This window comes from Protopterus annectens, chromosome 6.part0 (genome assembly GCF_019279795.1).
Source record: "Protopterus annectens isolate FY-2018-M chromosome 6.part0, PAN1.0, whole genome shotgun sequence".
In the NCBI taxonomy this organism is placed as follows: Eukaryota; Metazoa; Chordata; order Ceratodontiformes; family Protopteridae; genus Protopterus; species Protopterus annectens.
In genome coordinates, this window is record NC_056737.1 from 472632578 (window position 1) to 472649789 (window position 17212).

Below are 17212 nucleotides of genomic sequence, written 5' to 3' on the forward strand. Positions count from 1 at the left end.
AGTCAACTCCAACCTCTCAGACCCAACAGGGATGCTTTGGCTCCGAGAAAGTCAGAGCCGGTGTACTCAATGCAACATTCGGATCCAAAGAAAGTGCTTTCTTCGGATCTGAACTAGATGGACCCAGAAGGCAATGATTCAAGGACACTAAAGCAACAAGCAGCTGGACTAGAGAAGGAGCTGTAATTGGTGCAGTAGTGGAAAATCTGGCTTTCTGACTCAAAGGGGTAGGAGCAGTGAGAACTCCCATCTGAATTTACGCTGTGAGGAATTTCCTCTTCACATCTGCTTCAGTGAGACTCCTGGAGGAATGAGATGTCAGGGATGGAGATTTACAGCCCCTTTCTAAAAAAGAGGGAAGGTACTAGGATCCCATATAGATTTGGTCAGATTTGAAGAAGGTCAGATCTTAATTTTTGGATCCGATTTCTGTACTTTCTTTGGAGGTTCTGACAAGGAAGAGGCAGAAGGCTCATAGGTTTAGACCTCATCAATGAGTCTTTAGTTTTCTGATTTGGGGATTGAGTCCCAGTGATGGCTTCAGAAAAAAGAGGTGGGTAGCAAATCCTTTAATATTAATTTATTTCTCCTGTCAGCAAGAGCACAAGGGTTAAACTAATTGCAAATGCTGCAATCTATCTTTAAATGATCTGGGCCCCAGCAATAGACACAAAGAAAATGGGCATCAGAAATAGACAATTTGTGCTGACACATTACATTTTTTGAATCCCGAAGAACCTTTTTCAGACATCCTGTAAAAGAGTTATCAAACTAAAATATACAACTTTTTTTTTTTATAAATACTAGGAAAGAACAGAGTAGATAAAGTACCACCAGTGGTACTGAAGAAATTACATAAGATGTAATAGAAAGGAAATACAATTATACCAACAATAGCAAACCTAGAAATACACAAAGTGCAAAGGGGGTTTGGAAGGAAAACTAGGCCTACCAACAACGGTAGGTAAAAATTTACACTAGCAAGTGTACAAAAGAAGATTAGTAATACAGAGATTAAGAAAAGGTATATACATCTAACAAACTTGTTTTGAAAATGAAATAGATTATAAAAACATTATCTCCTACTCTATGACTTGAGAGCTGAAGGAGACCACGTCTACACACAAAAGCTACAAACAAGATCTGAGGGATGTTAGGGATTGATGCATTATTGGTAGGGAAGGAGCTGAGAGTTTTTGGTGGCCACGACCTAGTGTAACAGCAAAGTCAGATCTGAGGATCAGATCCAAACCCATTAGTAGAGGAATGAATGAAAACTGACATCAGATCTAAATTATTTAAAGTAGATTTTTCCCTCACAAGAAGAAACTGCAGATAAAACATTCCTCATGTTTTTCACAATTTGTCAGGACAAACTAACATATGAGCCTGACAATACAAAATTCGGAAAATGAAAGTTGCAGAAGTATGCACTTAATAGAAAGAGCAGGATTGGAATTAACAAAGTGCTTATCGGCAGTGAGATCAACTAAAGCTATAGCTGCTGGGTCAGGTTTGGGAATATTAAAAGATTGAGGAACTTTATACATCCTATCTGCCTTTCTAGGAGCAGCTTGCTGACTATCAGGAAAACTGCAAGCAGTATTACACGCATTCTCTAAAGCAGACAGAACAGGAAGAATGGCTGCAGGTTCTGGAAATTGTTCTGTAACAGCTCTTAGTATTTTCTGAGGGACTGAGAAACTTCAGTATTCTCTTACTGAAAACACTGGCACATTCTAGAAATGGTCTCAGAGAAATATAACCAGAGTCTGAATCAGAAATCTGAGGAGAATGCCCCATTATCTGTTCCTTCATCCTCCTGTAAAAATTCAAAATCTTGAATCTGTTCAGGAAAGGAGGTATCCATCCTTCTTTTACCAGAAACTAAAGAATCAATAGTCTGAATTAAACCCTGAGACACACCCATTAAACTATTCCTGTCTAAGGAAATTTGAGGAGTAGATACATGCTTAGTTTTTGGTTTCTCTTTGACAGGACAAAATGGGACTAACAGTGTTGTTAAAGGCAGAAGCACCTTCCCCAGGGATGGGCACAACATTCTGACAAAACAGGAAAGTCTTCCCTTTTCTTTCTCCCAGGACTGACAACACCATCTCTCCCTTGCCCATTGAGTGGACCCAAACAGCTGCAGAGGATGTGTTTAACTCCTAGTCCATAGTGGCTGTACGTGCTACGCCAGAGGGATCTGGGGTAAAAGATGAGAGTCACCCACCTACAGCTGAGGCAAATTGTTTGCCTGCTGTGATGGTAAAGGCTGTTTGCTTAACATTTTCTTTCTGTGGCTGGAAGAAGGACCGGCCACAAGGCCGACACAATTGTTCCATGGTCAAGCCGAAAATAGTGCCTTTTCCTGGAAAAAACGAGCAGCAAATGCTACTAAAGACTAAGTCTTTAAAAGTAATTTTTTTACAGACATAGTAAAAAAAATTAAATTACTTTGCCAGCCCCACAAAGTGAAATAAACACAATTTCTTCACAGAAAAAAATGATTTTCGGTTTCTTTAAACTGACAAGAAAAAAGAAAGCTCCAACTAGAAGTATAGTACAGTTTAGGAACATTCTGTTAAAACAAAAATGCTTTCCTTTAAAATAACTTTTCTGTACAGGAAAGGGTTAACAGTAAACAAAGATTACTAAATAGTAAGTTTTTCCCCAAAGGGGACTTGTCTGCCCAGTACAGGAACAGCACAAGCCAACAGTCGATCCTCAAACGCCTCAGAGGAGATTAGTCTTCAGCAGCAGTGAAGTTTTGAAGGGCTTGGTGCCCATACTTATCTTTTAGTCAGCTCAGCTTCCACTGTTCGACAGTTTGGGTGTGTGGAAAGTGCCCTGATGCTTTGGAAGCTGTCTACTGTATTCTTTGCAGGATGTAATCTATATAAATAAGGCTGTAAACATGAGCTGACTGAGGTCCAAACTGGGTCTGAGGTCGTTTTATTTCTTTGGAATGAAAAAAAAAAACAAAATGGAGTAAAACCTGACCCTGTCTGATCTGGCAGGACCTCTTAAGACAGTTCTTTTTTGAATCAAAGAGCAAACCTGTTTTTGCTACCTCTAGCTCATGGAGTGGAACCTAGAAGCAACCAAGAAAGACAGGGTACCAAGTACAACAACAAGCAGCAAACGAATAAAGCAAAAAACAAACAAGAAGTGATCCACAAATCTTGAAAGAACACACTTTATTCCTCAAACAAAAATCCTCTGAAGACGATTTCTGAACTCCAAATAATCTGCCGAAGGCTGAGAAAACCCAAGCATCAAGTTCCTTTCATCATGTAATTTCAGGCCAGCTGTGAGGTCAGCAATAGCAAACTGGAGATCAAGCTCAGAGTTTTCTTCAAATTCAGAAAACACATGGATGGCTGTTAGGGATAATCCTTTTGAATCTGCAAAAACAACTTTTTTCTTGTTTTTGCATTTTGAACTTTCCCATTCAGCACCATCAGATTCTGGTTCTCCTTTTGAGCTGATACACGGTCTTAGTGGCTTTACTGTATTTGCAAGTCTTCTCTCCCTGATTTCATAGGAGCTCAAGAAATTCCTTAATGGTGGTGATGAATGTGCCAGGTAAATCCTCATGGCTACAGCCACTGACATTATTACTTCACAAGAAAGACAGGGTGTCTAGCCTTAGGCTTTAAAGAAAACTCTTCATCTGGGGGGGGGGGGGCTGTGGGCCAATCCCACTGCTGCATACAAGCTCAAAAATCTTGCCAGAAATGGAGTCTTCTGAACAAGACTTGGGGGAACCCTCAATACTCCTTTGAGTCTGTCAGAAGTTACCAACTGATCCATGGATGCATGCTGGGACTAAGGTGCAAAAGACTGGGAGTTGCACGGTGGAACTAACCCAGTAGAAGTCTGCTTATCTATCTCAGTGGAAATTATACAATCCTCTCCATAACATGAAAAGTCGTACCACCCTCAGTCAGATCTGAGGAAATTGTCTCAGTAACTGGATTTTCCCATACTGGGGGAGAAGTGGGTGGTACAAAAGATGGAGTTTCTGAAGTGGAAAAGGCAAATGGTTTTGATGACGGGACTGGAGCTAAAGACTCAAAGACGATGTCTGTAACAATAAGGGTACCATATGAGACAGTTTTAAAGAAGGTGCCGAAGTCTTTTAGTCTAGTGCATCAGTTCAGACCTACTGATTATCAAGCAGGACACTGTGGTTGTTACAGAAGAGACAGACCTCAGGGTCCAGGCTCAGAAACTACTGGTGCAAAGACCCACACCAGGGAATGAGCTAGTATCGAAGGATGCTGGACTAACCCTATCCACTCGACACCAAAAGGAATGGCAGTACTTCTATCTCAATCTACATCTTAAGAAAAGTACTTATCATGTGATCCAGATCTGCTACTAATATGCTTCTGTAAGACCTGAAGTATCAGAATAATGAGGTGGAAGGTGGCTGAAAAAGGATCCTAGGCAACTCTCTTTCAGACGAATTTGTGTTTTGTAGCTATTTCAAAGACTTGTTGGGGACTAGTACTGGCTCAATCAACTATAGAGCTGTAGCTAGTGAGTATGCTAGAGTTGACACAGAGATAAACAGTGTCCTGGAGACTTACAGAGTACTGAGGACTGCTCTGACTCTTTGGGTCTTCTTTTTTAGAATCTAATTACTTGGTCCTCTAACTGTATTTCTCCTTTTTAAAAGACATTCTAGACTACTCTGATTCGGGATCTCACATAGCAGCTCTTTAATTACAAATTTATTTTTCCTGTCCGAAAGGGCTCTAGATCCAAAGAGTCGTACAAACAAGGCAGTCCTCAGACAGATGTTCCACTCCCAAGCACAACACACAACTTATATGTATATGGAGGTGCAATTTTTTGGCAACATTTTTAGCATTTTTTAAAACTCCTCTCTATCTTTATCCATTATCAGCTACTAAAAATATGCAACATACAGAAGTTAGAAGTAACAACTAGTACCCAAGTGTTACGCAAGAAAATAACTGAACATTCCATATTTAGCAGTACTCTACAACCAAAAAAGTGTATGTGTATGTCCATTTTTTTTCTGAGAAGCTAAAGGTAATGGTAAAAGGTGTTCAATGCAGAGAAGGGAAAAGAAAGGACTTTCCCAAGAGTAGGAATGGCCTTAAAGAGTTAGGAAACAGTAATAATAAGCTTTTAAATAGGTTTGGAGTAATAAGTAGTTTTAGAGTAATAAATGCCAAGGAGGAGCACTCAGCTCTTGATGAGGGCAAAATCCATGCCCGGTTGCAATGGTGGCAAATGAGAGCTGAGGTAATTCTACATATTAGTTCCACGGTGGTGCAGCGGTAGTGTTGTTGCCTCAAAGCAAGAGGTTCTCCCGTTCGATTTTCGGCTGGAGTGCGTAGAGTGCCTTCTGTGTGGAGTCTGCATGTCCTCCCCGCGGTTGGGTGGGCGTTTGAAAGACATGCGTAAATGGGCGTGCCTTCTTTGAAGGTTGAATGTCGAGCTGGCACCTCGGCGTTCGTGAAAATCTACTGCCAATCATTAGCGGACCGGAGTTCCGCTGTGGCGAACCCTAACCAGGAAAAGCCGAAAGACAACAACAACAACAGTGCATGACAAGAAAAGAATTCTTAAAGGAGCTAAAGGATGCAGCACTAGTTTTGATGGGTCAGATAAAACAAGTTTCTTGAGAGTCCATAAGCTGGATCAGATGGACTGAATGAAAAGGATCTTATTTCCGAAAATACATCTAGATGATCTTTATGAATGTGCTAAATAATGCACAGGACTACTTAAAGTTTTTCCATATTTGTATTCTTTAGGGGAGGTAACTGGGAAACATCTTGAACATTGAAAGTTATGTTGGCAAACATTGTTGAAAGCTGCACCACCTACCTGGTCTAAATGAAAACAAAATAATTCTATCGACAGTGCTTAAGCACTACGATAACCAAAACTTTAACTTGAACACAAGTACATTTATTTATTTTTACCTACATACTGATTTTTAAAGTAAGGTTCATACTATTTATTAAACGTTACTTTTTAATCCTTATTTTTATCTGCATTGATACAAATTTCAATTTATACACATTTTCACTAATTCCAAATACTTGTACAAAAATGTATTTCATTTATACGTTTTTTCAACGTATGTTAATATTGTAATTGTGTAACATGACAAAATGTTTCCTAACATTTAAATCACAGAAGGTGAAGTTTGGATAATTCTGATTACATTCTGTTTGTATATTTGGAACAAAAGCACTTAAATACAATCAACAAAATGCGGCTGTTACCCACAGTTGCATGTTAAGTTTTCTGATTCTTTTCTACATAAATTGAGATTTTTGGTTACTAGTGGTAGCAAAGTAGTCACAAAAACAGAGGATCGAGACAAAATGGTATCGTGAGTTTATGTATTTATTTATTTTTATTTACTTATTTTTTGTGGAAATAACCTGCTCAACCCTTATGACATTTTGAGGCAGAACATATAAAATAAAAACAACCATTTAAAGTAATACAGAGACACTGGCACTGCAAATAAGATCCAGATGTGATCAATAACACTTATTCTGCTCAAAGCTTTCTTTTTATATAGATTGTTATCTTAGGTTTCTTATCTCAGTTTGTTGTTCAAAAAGAAGTGAAAATTAGTGGATGGAATTGTACTTTTTTTTTCTTACTGATAAATAGCAAGCCATCCTGGTGGAATTCTAACATTAATGGGCTATACAAAAAAAGGAAAGACTTATGGCAGAAATTAAGAGGGACAATACCTAGCAAGGTAGAAGCTCCCTTAAAACCATAAACAAGCAACTCAGAGTTAATAAAGCCCACAAAATCCAAATCTGTGTTAAAATAGCACCCAGGTGAAGGACAACCACAAGACTTTCTTCAGTACATAATTAATTGTAAATTATGTCACCTATACAGAACCAGAAGATATAACTGATCTCCTGGCTGACAAATTTGGCTCAAACTTTGACTCCTCCCCAAATATTCCTGGGAAAATTCAGACATCCATCTTGCCCCTAACATCACTAAAGAGCAGGTCCTCAAGGCAAGAACACTGCATTGACAGGTTCTGATAATATCCCAGGATGCCTCCATAACAGCATAAAACATTAACTGTCTCACTGGAATCTCTATTTAACCACAGCGCCCAAATGGGTTTCATACCTAATGAATGGAAGACTGCAATGTTTATACCACTGCACACAGGCGGACTAACCACGGACCCCAGAAACTACTGATCCATTAGCCTGATGAGCCTGTTATGCAAGGCTATGAAGATAATAATCATGGCTATCATAAATGATGACATAGGTAAACATTGGACCCTAGTCAGTTTGGGTTTTCAAGAGCAGGTTTTGAATGCTAAACCTGATGAACTTCTTTGAAAAGGTTACCAAAGCGATGTATGAGGACATATCAGTACATACTGTCTTACTTGACCTGATCAAGGCACATGACGTAATGTCTAACTTGGGCAAACACAATCACTAAATTGAGTATTAACCCATATGTCACCCTCTGGACAGCCAGCTGGCTCAGTGACAGAACCCAAGAAGTTAGACTAGGGAATCTGCCTCCACAGAAAAAGGCCTGTTACTAGAGGGTCCCCATATGCTTAGTGCTGGGGTCACTGCTGTTTGTCATACACTTTTCTGAAATTGAAGCTAATGTCAAGGGTCTCTAGCTAGCAAAGTTTGCAGGTGATTGCAAATTGGAAGCAGTCATTGATTCCCCCAAGATACTAATATCTTCCAACAGCACCTGATACAGACAAATAACTAGTGCCAAAGTCATGGTCATGGCCTAAAACACATTGCAAGTGCATCATAATATCTTTTGGCAAGACCCCCCCTTCCAAACTACCACATTAATAATAAATTCCTGAGAGTAGACCCTGTCAAGGATTTGGGAACACATGTCGACAGATTTGGCATTTAACCAACATGTTTTTACTGTGGTGAGGAAATCATTCCATGTTGGAAAACTTATAAGTAAATGTATGGCATCTATATCCAAACAAGTCATCATCACATTGTTCTTCAACCTGCCTTGTTCATCGTATGGTGTATTTGTGGATTGTGGATTGCTATCAAATTTTATCTTATAGGGACCTTGGTTAGGCTTAAAATGGCCCCTTGGGTTGTTAGTTTAGTATTCTACTATGATACCATGAAGTAAATGACACAGAACCTCTGTTAAGAATGCAAGAATTCAGTTAGTATAAAATAGGGAAACACCCAAGAATGAAGTGGGCTACTAATAATTAGAGATACTTCAGAGAGTTTTTTTAGCCTGGAAGGGACATTAAGGATTCTGTCCTAGAATATAAATGACCTCACTAACCAAGCAAAGCCGCAAGAGATTCTTACATATATGACTGCAAATTGCAATGTTAAAGGACACCCATCTGACTCGCTTAGAACACAAGGACCTTAAAAAAAAAAAGAATTTAGGAAGGGGTATTGGCAGAATGCTTGGGAAGCAGAAAAAGAGAAGGTAGTAATTTTAATATATATGAAATCATCTATGCAGCTGAAGAGAAGAGAAAACTTTAAGGATAGTTATGTAACGGTAAAAGGTTACTGGCATTGAAAAAGAGCAACTATACCATGTATGTACATACCTCCTAATATAAATTAGAGTGAGCTAAATAATGACTGAGATAATTAGTTTCAAGCAAGGAATACTATCTGTTAGCAGAGACAGAACTACAGTAACTACAAAGAAAGATGCATTGGCAGGACCTACAAAGATCAGTATACCTAAAAACAGGAAGATGTCTTGGAACATTGATGAACGTATTTATAGTGTTATTACAGCTCAAACAACCTCCACTGGGAAGAAAGAAAATAAAGTTATGTACTCACCATAATGTTACGTCTGTGTTGTCCACTTTCATTCTTCCTCAACTGATGGGTTTCGATCGGACTCCTCGGCCACTTCTTCCAGATCAGTGGATCCAAACTCTCAAGCTCTTCCCTTAACCCATAATGCCCCACCACCCTAACATACCCTCAGATCGAATCTGCTGCTCACAGAAGTCAATGGATAATACCTTAAGAGAATTCAAGAAGGTATACAATAAGAAAAAGGAGCTGGAGCTCAAACAAAGAACAGCAGTTCCCAAAGTGATACTCTTAGGCCTTTACAAGAGCAAAGGGAAGGGGGTTAGGAGGGAAGGAAGTTGAGCAAGAATGAAAACGGACAACACAGATGTAATGCTATGGTGAGTACATAACTTTTTTATCTGACTGTGTCATTTTCATTCATTCCTCAACTGATAGGACAGAGCTCCCAGCTAGATGAACCTTGGGTGCTCCTCGTGGAAGGATATTATGGAGTACTGTGGAGCCAAAAGCAGCTTGGCTCCTAGAAACCAAATCCAATTTGCAATGAGTAATACAAGTATGAGCACTGGACCAAATGACAGCTACACAAATGTCATCTATGGAAGCTCTTGACCAAAAAGATGAAGATACAGCCATAGACCTCATGGAATGAGCTCTACAGGCTTAGGCAAGAACAATCTTCTTTGACTACAGACAAAGAAGATACAATCAGTTAACCATTGGGCCAGTATAACTTTAGAAACTGACTTGCCTAATCTGCAAGGTGAGAAAGATACAAACAACTGATCAGTCTTCCAGAAATCTTTGGGTCTATGGAGATAAAACCAAAGCTGTCTACATACATCCAAAAGATGGAACATGCACCCTCTCTTGTTTGAAAAATTTGGAAAAAAAAACTGCCAGGTTAATGAACTGGTTGACATTAGACTCAGAAGCTACCTTAGGCAAAAAAAGATGGCTTGGTCCATAAGGAAACCCTGTCTTTGTGGAAAACCAGATAAGGAGGTTTGGAAGATAGAGTCCAGAGTACAGATACTCATCTAGCCGATGTATTAATGACTAGAAAAATGGGTTTCCAAGACAAAAACTTGAGGTATGAACTGGCTATGGATTCAAAGGGTCCTTGGGTCAGAGCTTGAAGCAAAACAGATAAATCTCAAGGAGGAGTAGGATCCTTTAGTGGAAGTCTAAGTAAAAAAAAAGTTCCTTTAAGAAAGGCTTTACATGATTTAGAAGCAGCTAAGGAAGAATTATTTTCACCTAGGGGGGAGTTTGAAATGGCAGCCAACTGGACCTTAATAGTACAAAAGCTAGCTCATTCATTGAAAATTGAAGCTAAAATAAAATCAAATTCCACTGGTATATGGGCAAAAAGGGGTCCAGATCCCTCTTAAAGGCCCAGAACACAATTATGTTTCCATTTACTTCCATAAATCTTTCTATTAGATGTTTTTTGAGAAGATAGCAAAATATGAAGGACCTTGGAGGAGACCCTGGGCTATCTAGCAATCAGCGGAACTGGAGAAACCATGTGGTTAGTCCAAGGCTTGTAAGTCTGGATGAGCCATACCAGTCGGGTGAGACAGGAGACCTGGATTGGGATCCAGTATCTACAGCAGATGTAAAAGATAAGGTCAGACGAAGGGGAACCAAATCTGACGAGGCCAATAAGGTGCAATGAGGACAACTATGCTCTTCAACCGGTATGCTTTCTGCAGAAATTTTGGAATGAGAAGTAACAGGGGACAATGCATAGAGAAGACCACAGGGCCAATCGTGAACTACAGCATCTCTCTGTGAGTCACCCTTTGGAAAGATCAGGGCAAAGAATCTGCTGCACTTGTTGTTGAGGGGAGAAGTGAAAAGATTGCAGCATGGCTGGCCTCATCATCAGAAAATTCTCTCTGGCACCGTGACATCGGCAGACCACTCATGATGCATCAGAATGGACCTGCTTAGCATATCTGTAATCACGCTGGCTTTCCCCAGTATGTGTGCTGCTATTAGAAAGCAGCCTGAAGAGATCACACACTCATTGTTTCTCAACATAGTGGGTAAGATCTGGTTCCTCCCTGTTTGTTGATGTACCAGACTACAGACATATTGTCTGTCTAAACAGCAATTACCCCAGAGGGGAAGAGCATCTTGAAAGGCCTGCAACTCTAGGAGGACTGCTCTCATTTCCAGGACATTGTTGTGCATCTTGGCCTCTTCTGGGGACCATGTACCTTGGACTGTCCTTCCCAAGTAGTGCCCTCCCACTACATTTGGGAGGCATTCGTAGTCACCATGGCTGTGAGTAGGGGAAGAACAAAAGGATGACCTTGAGAAACTTTGCCCAAGTGAAGCCACCAAAGAAGATTTTTTTTTGCAAGATTAAGTGATCCTGACAGGGGTAGACAAAGACTGCTGAAGAATAGACCACTGTATTGATAGAGTCCACTGCAGAATCTGCATGTGAAATCTTGCTAAAGGAACTAGGGTGATAGCTGCTGCCATGGACACCAAGGCTTGTAAAATTAGATGTGCTTGCAGAGATATGTGCAAGATCACTTTCGTGACCTGGGATCTGAGTGTCTGAATTCATGCAGGTGGAAGACAGGCTATCTGTGTGATTGCGTTTAGATGAGCACCTATGAACTCCAGACGCTGCATGGGTGTGATTTCAGACTTGCTGTAATTGACTGTGATGCCTAGATGAAGACACAACTGAAGCATGCAGTCCCTTGCCTGTATGGGGCAGTTAGGAGTCAGTCATCTAAGTGCAGGAACACTATGAATCCCAGCAGTCTCAGGTGAGCTGCTACCACTGCCATGCATTTAATGAACACTTTGGGGGCTGTGGTGAGGCCAAATGCACTGGTAATGACTGGCTCCTAATCGGAGGCACAGATATCTCCTGGAATGCCTGAAGACTTTTGTTGTGACAGTATATATCCTTAAGATCTATTGAGCACATCCAATCATCCTTTCTCAGTACAGGCAAAATGAACCACTGGACATACTGGTGTAACTTGCTGAGATCCAGGATGGGTCTCAAGTCCATTGTATTCTTTGGCATTAAGAAGAACCTTGAGTAAGTTCCAGATCTTGTCTGGTCAGGGGGAGACCTCCTGGATGACTCTTTCTGAGCAGTTTTCCTATTTCTAATGCTGCCATCTCCCTCTGACTGGGTGGAACATTGATGATTCTTTTCATTCTTGCAAGGGGAATTTGTAAATGGTATGATACAACCTCTGGATACAATTCTCTGCACCCAGAAATCTTTTGTGATGGATGCCCAGGCTTTTTGGCACACAGACAAATGCCACTCGACTGCCACCAGAGAGCAACAGTAGGACTGCCCATCCGGGGTGCTGGTAAGGTTTGCTCAAGGAGGAATCCCAGAAACCCTGACTCTATAGGCACCTCTGCCATGGGGATGACACCTTTTGTTAGAGTCACCCCCCTTGCCTCTGGGAGAAATACCTCCTCATAAATCTTGGAAAAGACCCTGGGATTTGCAGAACCATATCTTCCTACCCCCCCCCCTGTTCATTCCATGAAAAGGGTCTTTAAGGGGTAGAAAAATATTCCTATGGCAGACAAGGTCTTTCCTTCTCGCTATATCTGGAGAGGAGTTCTTTTAATTTTGGGCCAAATAAGGAAGATCCATCAAAGGAAGCACTGATGAAAAAAGGCTTGAAGGGTTCCACAAATTTGGATAGGCGCATCCAGACATGTCTCCTAATGGCTATGCCTGAACCTGCTGCCTATGAGGCACCTTCTGCCTTGTGGGAAATCAACCTCGTGGATGCATTAGCTATAGATTGAAGGGTGGTCAGTTGCAAAGAGACTCTGTTCTGGCCTTCTGCAAAACACAAGTGATTTGGATAGCTCCTCAGTCAAATCACTTTGCAGTCTTGCAAAATATGTCAAGTAATTCAATGACAGCAGGGCAAAGGCTTTTGAAGTATAAATGCACTTAGTGAGTCTATCCAAGGACATAGGTTCCCTCCACACGCAGTGAGAGATGAGGTCTATAAGTTCACTAGAAGGGGTGGGGGTCACCAAAGACATAGCTGGGCCTAACCCGAAAGCCTGCAGGAATACTAGTCGGGAGACCAACCACCTTTTTCAGTTGAAAACTGTCTCCAAAGGACACACCTTCAGGTGGAGATCTGGGGGACCTCTCCCCTTCACTAAAATCAGTTTCCTCAGTGAGAGATTCCTGAGGGGACTCTAAGCATCTCCTTTTACATGTTATCTTCCGAGGGACCTCATCAGACCAGATGGTCTGCTGAGGTATCAGAAGTGTTAGGGGAGTCCTGAGGGACTGACTGGTGACTTGAATGGGCTGGTTATCCCAGTGGAATAAAAAAAGGAGGCTCAGAGCAAAGACCCGAAGGTGGTAGAGTGATTTGATCTTGTGGGGATAGGGATGTCCTTTCTCTGGGTAAAGAAAAAGCACTCTCCACAATCTCGAAGGCAGCATGCCTAGGAGAGACCGAGGCCAGGGGTAGCTGAGTAGACATTTCCTGACCCACGACCCCTGAAACCCTATAAGCATTCCACTCAAGGATGGAGTCAGATCTGAGCTCTCCACAGCTGAAGCTCTGAGGGGCAGGGATGGCTCTGATAACTCTGGAGTCTACCCTGGTCCCCCAGATCCGGTGCCAACACTTTGGCTCCAAGAGTCTTCTGTATCTGAAAGACTTGGAGCCTGATGGCTCAGGGAAGTGATTGGAGTCAAAGAAGGAACCATCTTTGGATTTGATGAGGACAACCACAGGGATCCGAGGGCTCCAAAACAGCAGGCCCAATCATAGAAGGAGAAAGTAAAGGAAGACAGGTCAAAGGCAGGCTCACGGATCCAACGGGAGATGGAGACAGAATTACTCCCATCTAGATTTGAGCTCTGAGGAATTTCCTCATCATCCTATCCACATCAGCCTAGGATAAACTCTTGGAAGACCTGAGAGAGGAGTTAGTGGATGGTGGCCTCAAGTGCTTGTGAGGAGACTCCTGTAAAAATGGAGAAGGTAGCCGAGAAGATATCGAATCCGGTAAATGAAGACGTGACTTGATCCGAGGTGATTTAATTTCGTAGTATGATCCAAAGTCGCTGGATCTGATTTTTTTTATATTTTTGGGAGTGGCTCTGAGAAAGGAGATGAAGAAGTTGCAGGGTCCGGAGATCTCGTTCTAAACTCTTTATCCTTGAGAGCCAAGTCAGGCTTCCCTTTGTTGGATTTTTTTGAAGGGGTTGGAGTTGAGCCCCAGCTGGAATAAAGGAAGAAGGCACTTCAAAACACGTTTGCTGCATCTTTCCATGAGTACCCTGGAGATGAATCTGGCACAAACTGAACAATCTGCATCTAAATGGGCAGGTCCAAACAATCAATGCATTCCCTGTGGGCATCTGAATTAGGTATTTTGTGCCTAGAGAAGATACATTTTTGAAGCCAGTTATTAGCCATCCTAGTGTATACCTAAAAAATGGAAGGCCCAAAAAGAAAAAAGTACAAGTATGGAAAGAAAATTAAATAGAACACTTTTTTCAAGGAAGAGGCAAGAAAGACTACCAGCAACGGTAGTCAAGAATACATTAAAAAAGTGGTAGGAAGAGAACAGAGAAAATAAAGCCAAAGTACCAGCAATGACACTGGAAGAAAATACAGAGGTCTTGGTTAAAGTCACAAAAGAAAGGAAAAGAAGATGTCACTATAAGAAGAAAATTACTGGAATAAAGGGAGGAAGGTGACATAAATCCAACAGATGGCCCATTGGAGGAGAAAATTGAAAAACTCACTCTTATAACTCAGAGAAAGCACCAGCAGCTCGACAGTGAGAGGATCCGTGGTCTGTAGAGATATGGCGGCAAATTATGGGTAAAGGAAGGAGCTACAGAGTTTGAATTCAAGCATCTGGAAGAAGTGGCCAAGTCAGATCCAATACCCATCAGTTGAGGAGTGAATGAAAATGACATAAGATCATACCTTTTTCTCAGCCTGGGCAAGACAGAAGAGGTGTTATATTGAAGTTTAATAAACCAACCAATAGTACTGACAGACCATGCAACAATATTAATATAAGTGGGGATCCCAGAGTTTGATGACAGAAAAAGACGCTTGCTTCTCCTTACACTGGCTGAAGAAAGATTGATTTAGAGTATTTCTGTTTGAGCATTTACATGCCCAGCTAGCAATATTCGCTACTAATGGTGATTTAGTAGCCAAATGGAAGGAATTAAAGAGGCTGTTTAGAATAAGGAGAGAGGTTAATGGGTTGAAAACACAGCATACTTGGAAGGGCTAGTGAAAGCAATGGCTCAATAAAACAAAAGGCGAGCTCCAATTCCACATTAAAAATGAGGCAGAAATAATAATAAGAAAATAACAGTGCATCCAGAAACCATAAATGATAACCAAAAGGCAGTGTTAAGACAAATGTTTTTTGAGAATAGTTCAAAATCACAAACACATTAGCGCAAAAGCTGACAGAGAGAGACAGTAAAACTCAGCTATATTAGGAGCCATAAGATTCACAAATGTCAGTGACATACTGATTTTTATGGACGTTGTATGACAAAGGAAAAAAAAAAGGAACTCATGGCCCTGTTCAATAATACCCATTTTGTGGGGCCATGAAAAAAGGAATCGGAGACTCTGGATAATGAAATCTATTAAACAGGCAGCTAAAGAAACTTGGGAAGATACAAAAGGTAAAATCTTAGGGAAATAAAAGCAAGGAAATTATGTCAACAAATTTCTCAGCTACACGACTAGAACATTTTATTACTAAAATTCTTGTAATGTTTGTATTTTCTGAGGATGTCAGTGCACTTTAGGAGAGCAGCTCTGAATGTAGTGAGGTGCCTGCACTTTTTGCTGAAGTTCAATTTGTTATAACAGCATATACTGTTTGAATGCACTTATTTTAGGTTAACGTAAGAATTCTGAGAAACATAATTGCATATAAAAATTGCAAAAGACTGACATCTATAGTTGGCACTTGGAGATCGCAGGAATTTTGGGTATGCCTTGCAACATATAAAAGATACCACCCCACTGTCTGCCTTTGGATGTACTAAGACATGTAATAGTGGGGGTAGGCACTAATGTCATGGTAGAGGAAACAAACTTTCCCTGGACTAATGCCCTCAGGCCTGTGTAGGCCTGGTGGAGTCATCAATGTCTCTCACTCCCTGACCCCTGTTGTTTTTGTTTTCATTTCTTTGATTTGTCCATTTTGCTATGACAGTGTTTCTTCATTCAGCCATGACTTAAATTTTACGTAATTAAACAAGGGTTCTTCTACAAAGGGTTTTGGCTCTAAAAAGGTCCAAAAGTATGAGTCTGATAAATAAGCATCTTTTTGTTGAATGTCATACAGTGTTTACAAAAGGACACTTGATAGTTCTTGACCAAGTAAAACGGGCACTGAAAACAACCATCCTGGGGTGGAATTTACCTACTGCAGTTACAGTTGTTACAGACTTTCTAGGGACTTTATGGACCTCAGAAGGTACTGCTGCTACAATAAGCAACTAAAACACAATACCAAATACATACAAGCAGGACAATAAAAGACAAATTAAAAAAAGTTCCCAAAATGGAAACTTATTTCTTTTGAAATTGCCTGGAAGGGACCAATGGACAAGTTTACCGACAAATGATTTTATGTGGTGTAGAATCTGAATAAAGTACAAGCTGTTTCCCTTTTAGCTTGATAACATACAAAGGTATTGGGTAGTGGGAGGAGTCCACTGCCACTGCGGGGACATCCTAATGGATGACTGCTTGACAATACAGCAGTGATTCTGCTGAACATCATAATGATGTCCTTCACATGTAAGGGTTTAGCTAACATGCTGGTTAACACTTGAGTACTGAAGAAAGATCAAATGGCAACACTTTGGTTTGTTGTGGATAGACATCACTTGCAATGCAGAGGAAATTCCTGTCTGGACTCTGAAAACCAATGTGCCAAAAGGCATCAATTATGTCCAAGTAATACTAATTAAGAGCTCTGCAGAATAAGGAATGGGAAGCCATGGAGAAACAACATCGGGAAATGGGCATAATAGAGAGGAAGGCTAAAGTTACTGAGACCCACAATGAGAAAGAAACCAGTCTGTAAAGGGACAGAAACCATCTTCTACTTCAGAACTAGGTAGGGTTGGTACCAGAATCCCAAGATGTTGCCAGAAGCAGGTGAGGTTCACTATGTGAGGAAAATATCCCCCTTTTCAGAACCTTACCCTATTCCAAATGACACACGGCCACTATGGCCTCTTTCAACATTAGTCTGGATCTCTACCAACAGTTATGCTGAGACAGCTTGGTCTCTTAGGAGAGCATTTTCTGGGAAAGACTCTAAAA

The 17212-nt window shown here is 40.8% G+C and overlaps 2 protein-coding genes across 2 annotated transcripts in view; both read right to left on the reverse strand.

The window, feature by feature from the left end:
- The window catches only part of INO80 (INO80 complex ATPase subunit), a 2478170-nt gene that overhangs the window by 1105884 nt on the left and 1355074 nt on the right, over positions 1 to 17212 (reverse strand). The gene's annotated exons all lie outside the window — the stretch shown is intronic.
- LOC122804382 (protein phosphatase 1 regulatory subunit 3C-like) lies at positions 3211 to 3621 on the reverse strand. The gene has a single exon (XM_044074205.1). The coding sequence runs from the start codon at positions 3619 to 3621 to the stop codon at positions 3211 to 3213; it is 411 nt and encodes a 136-aa protein (XP_043930140.1).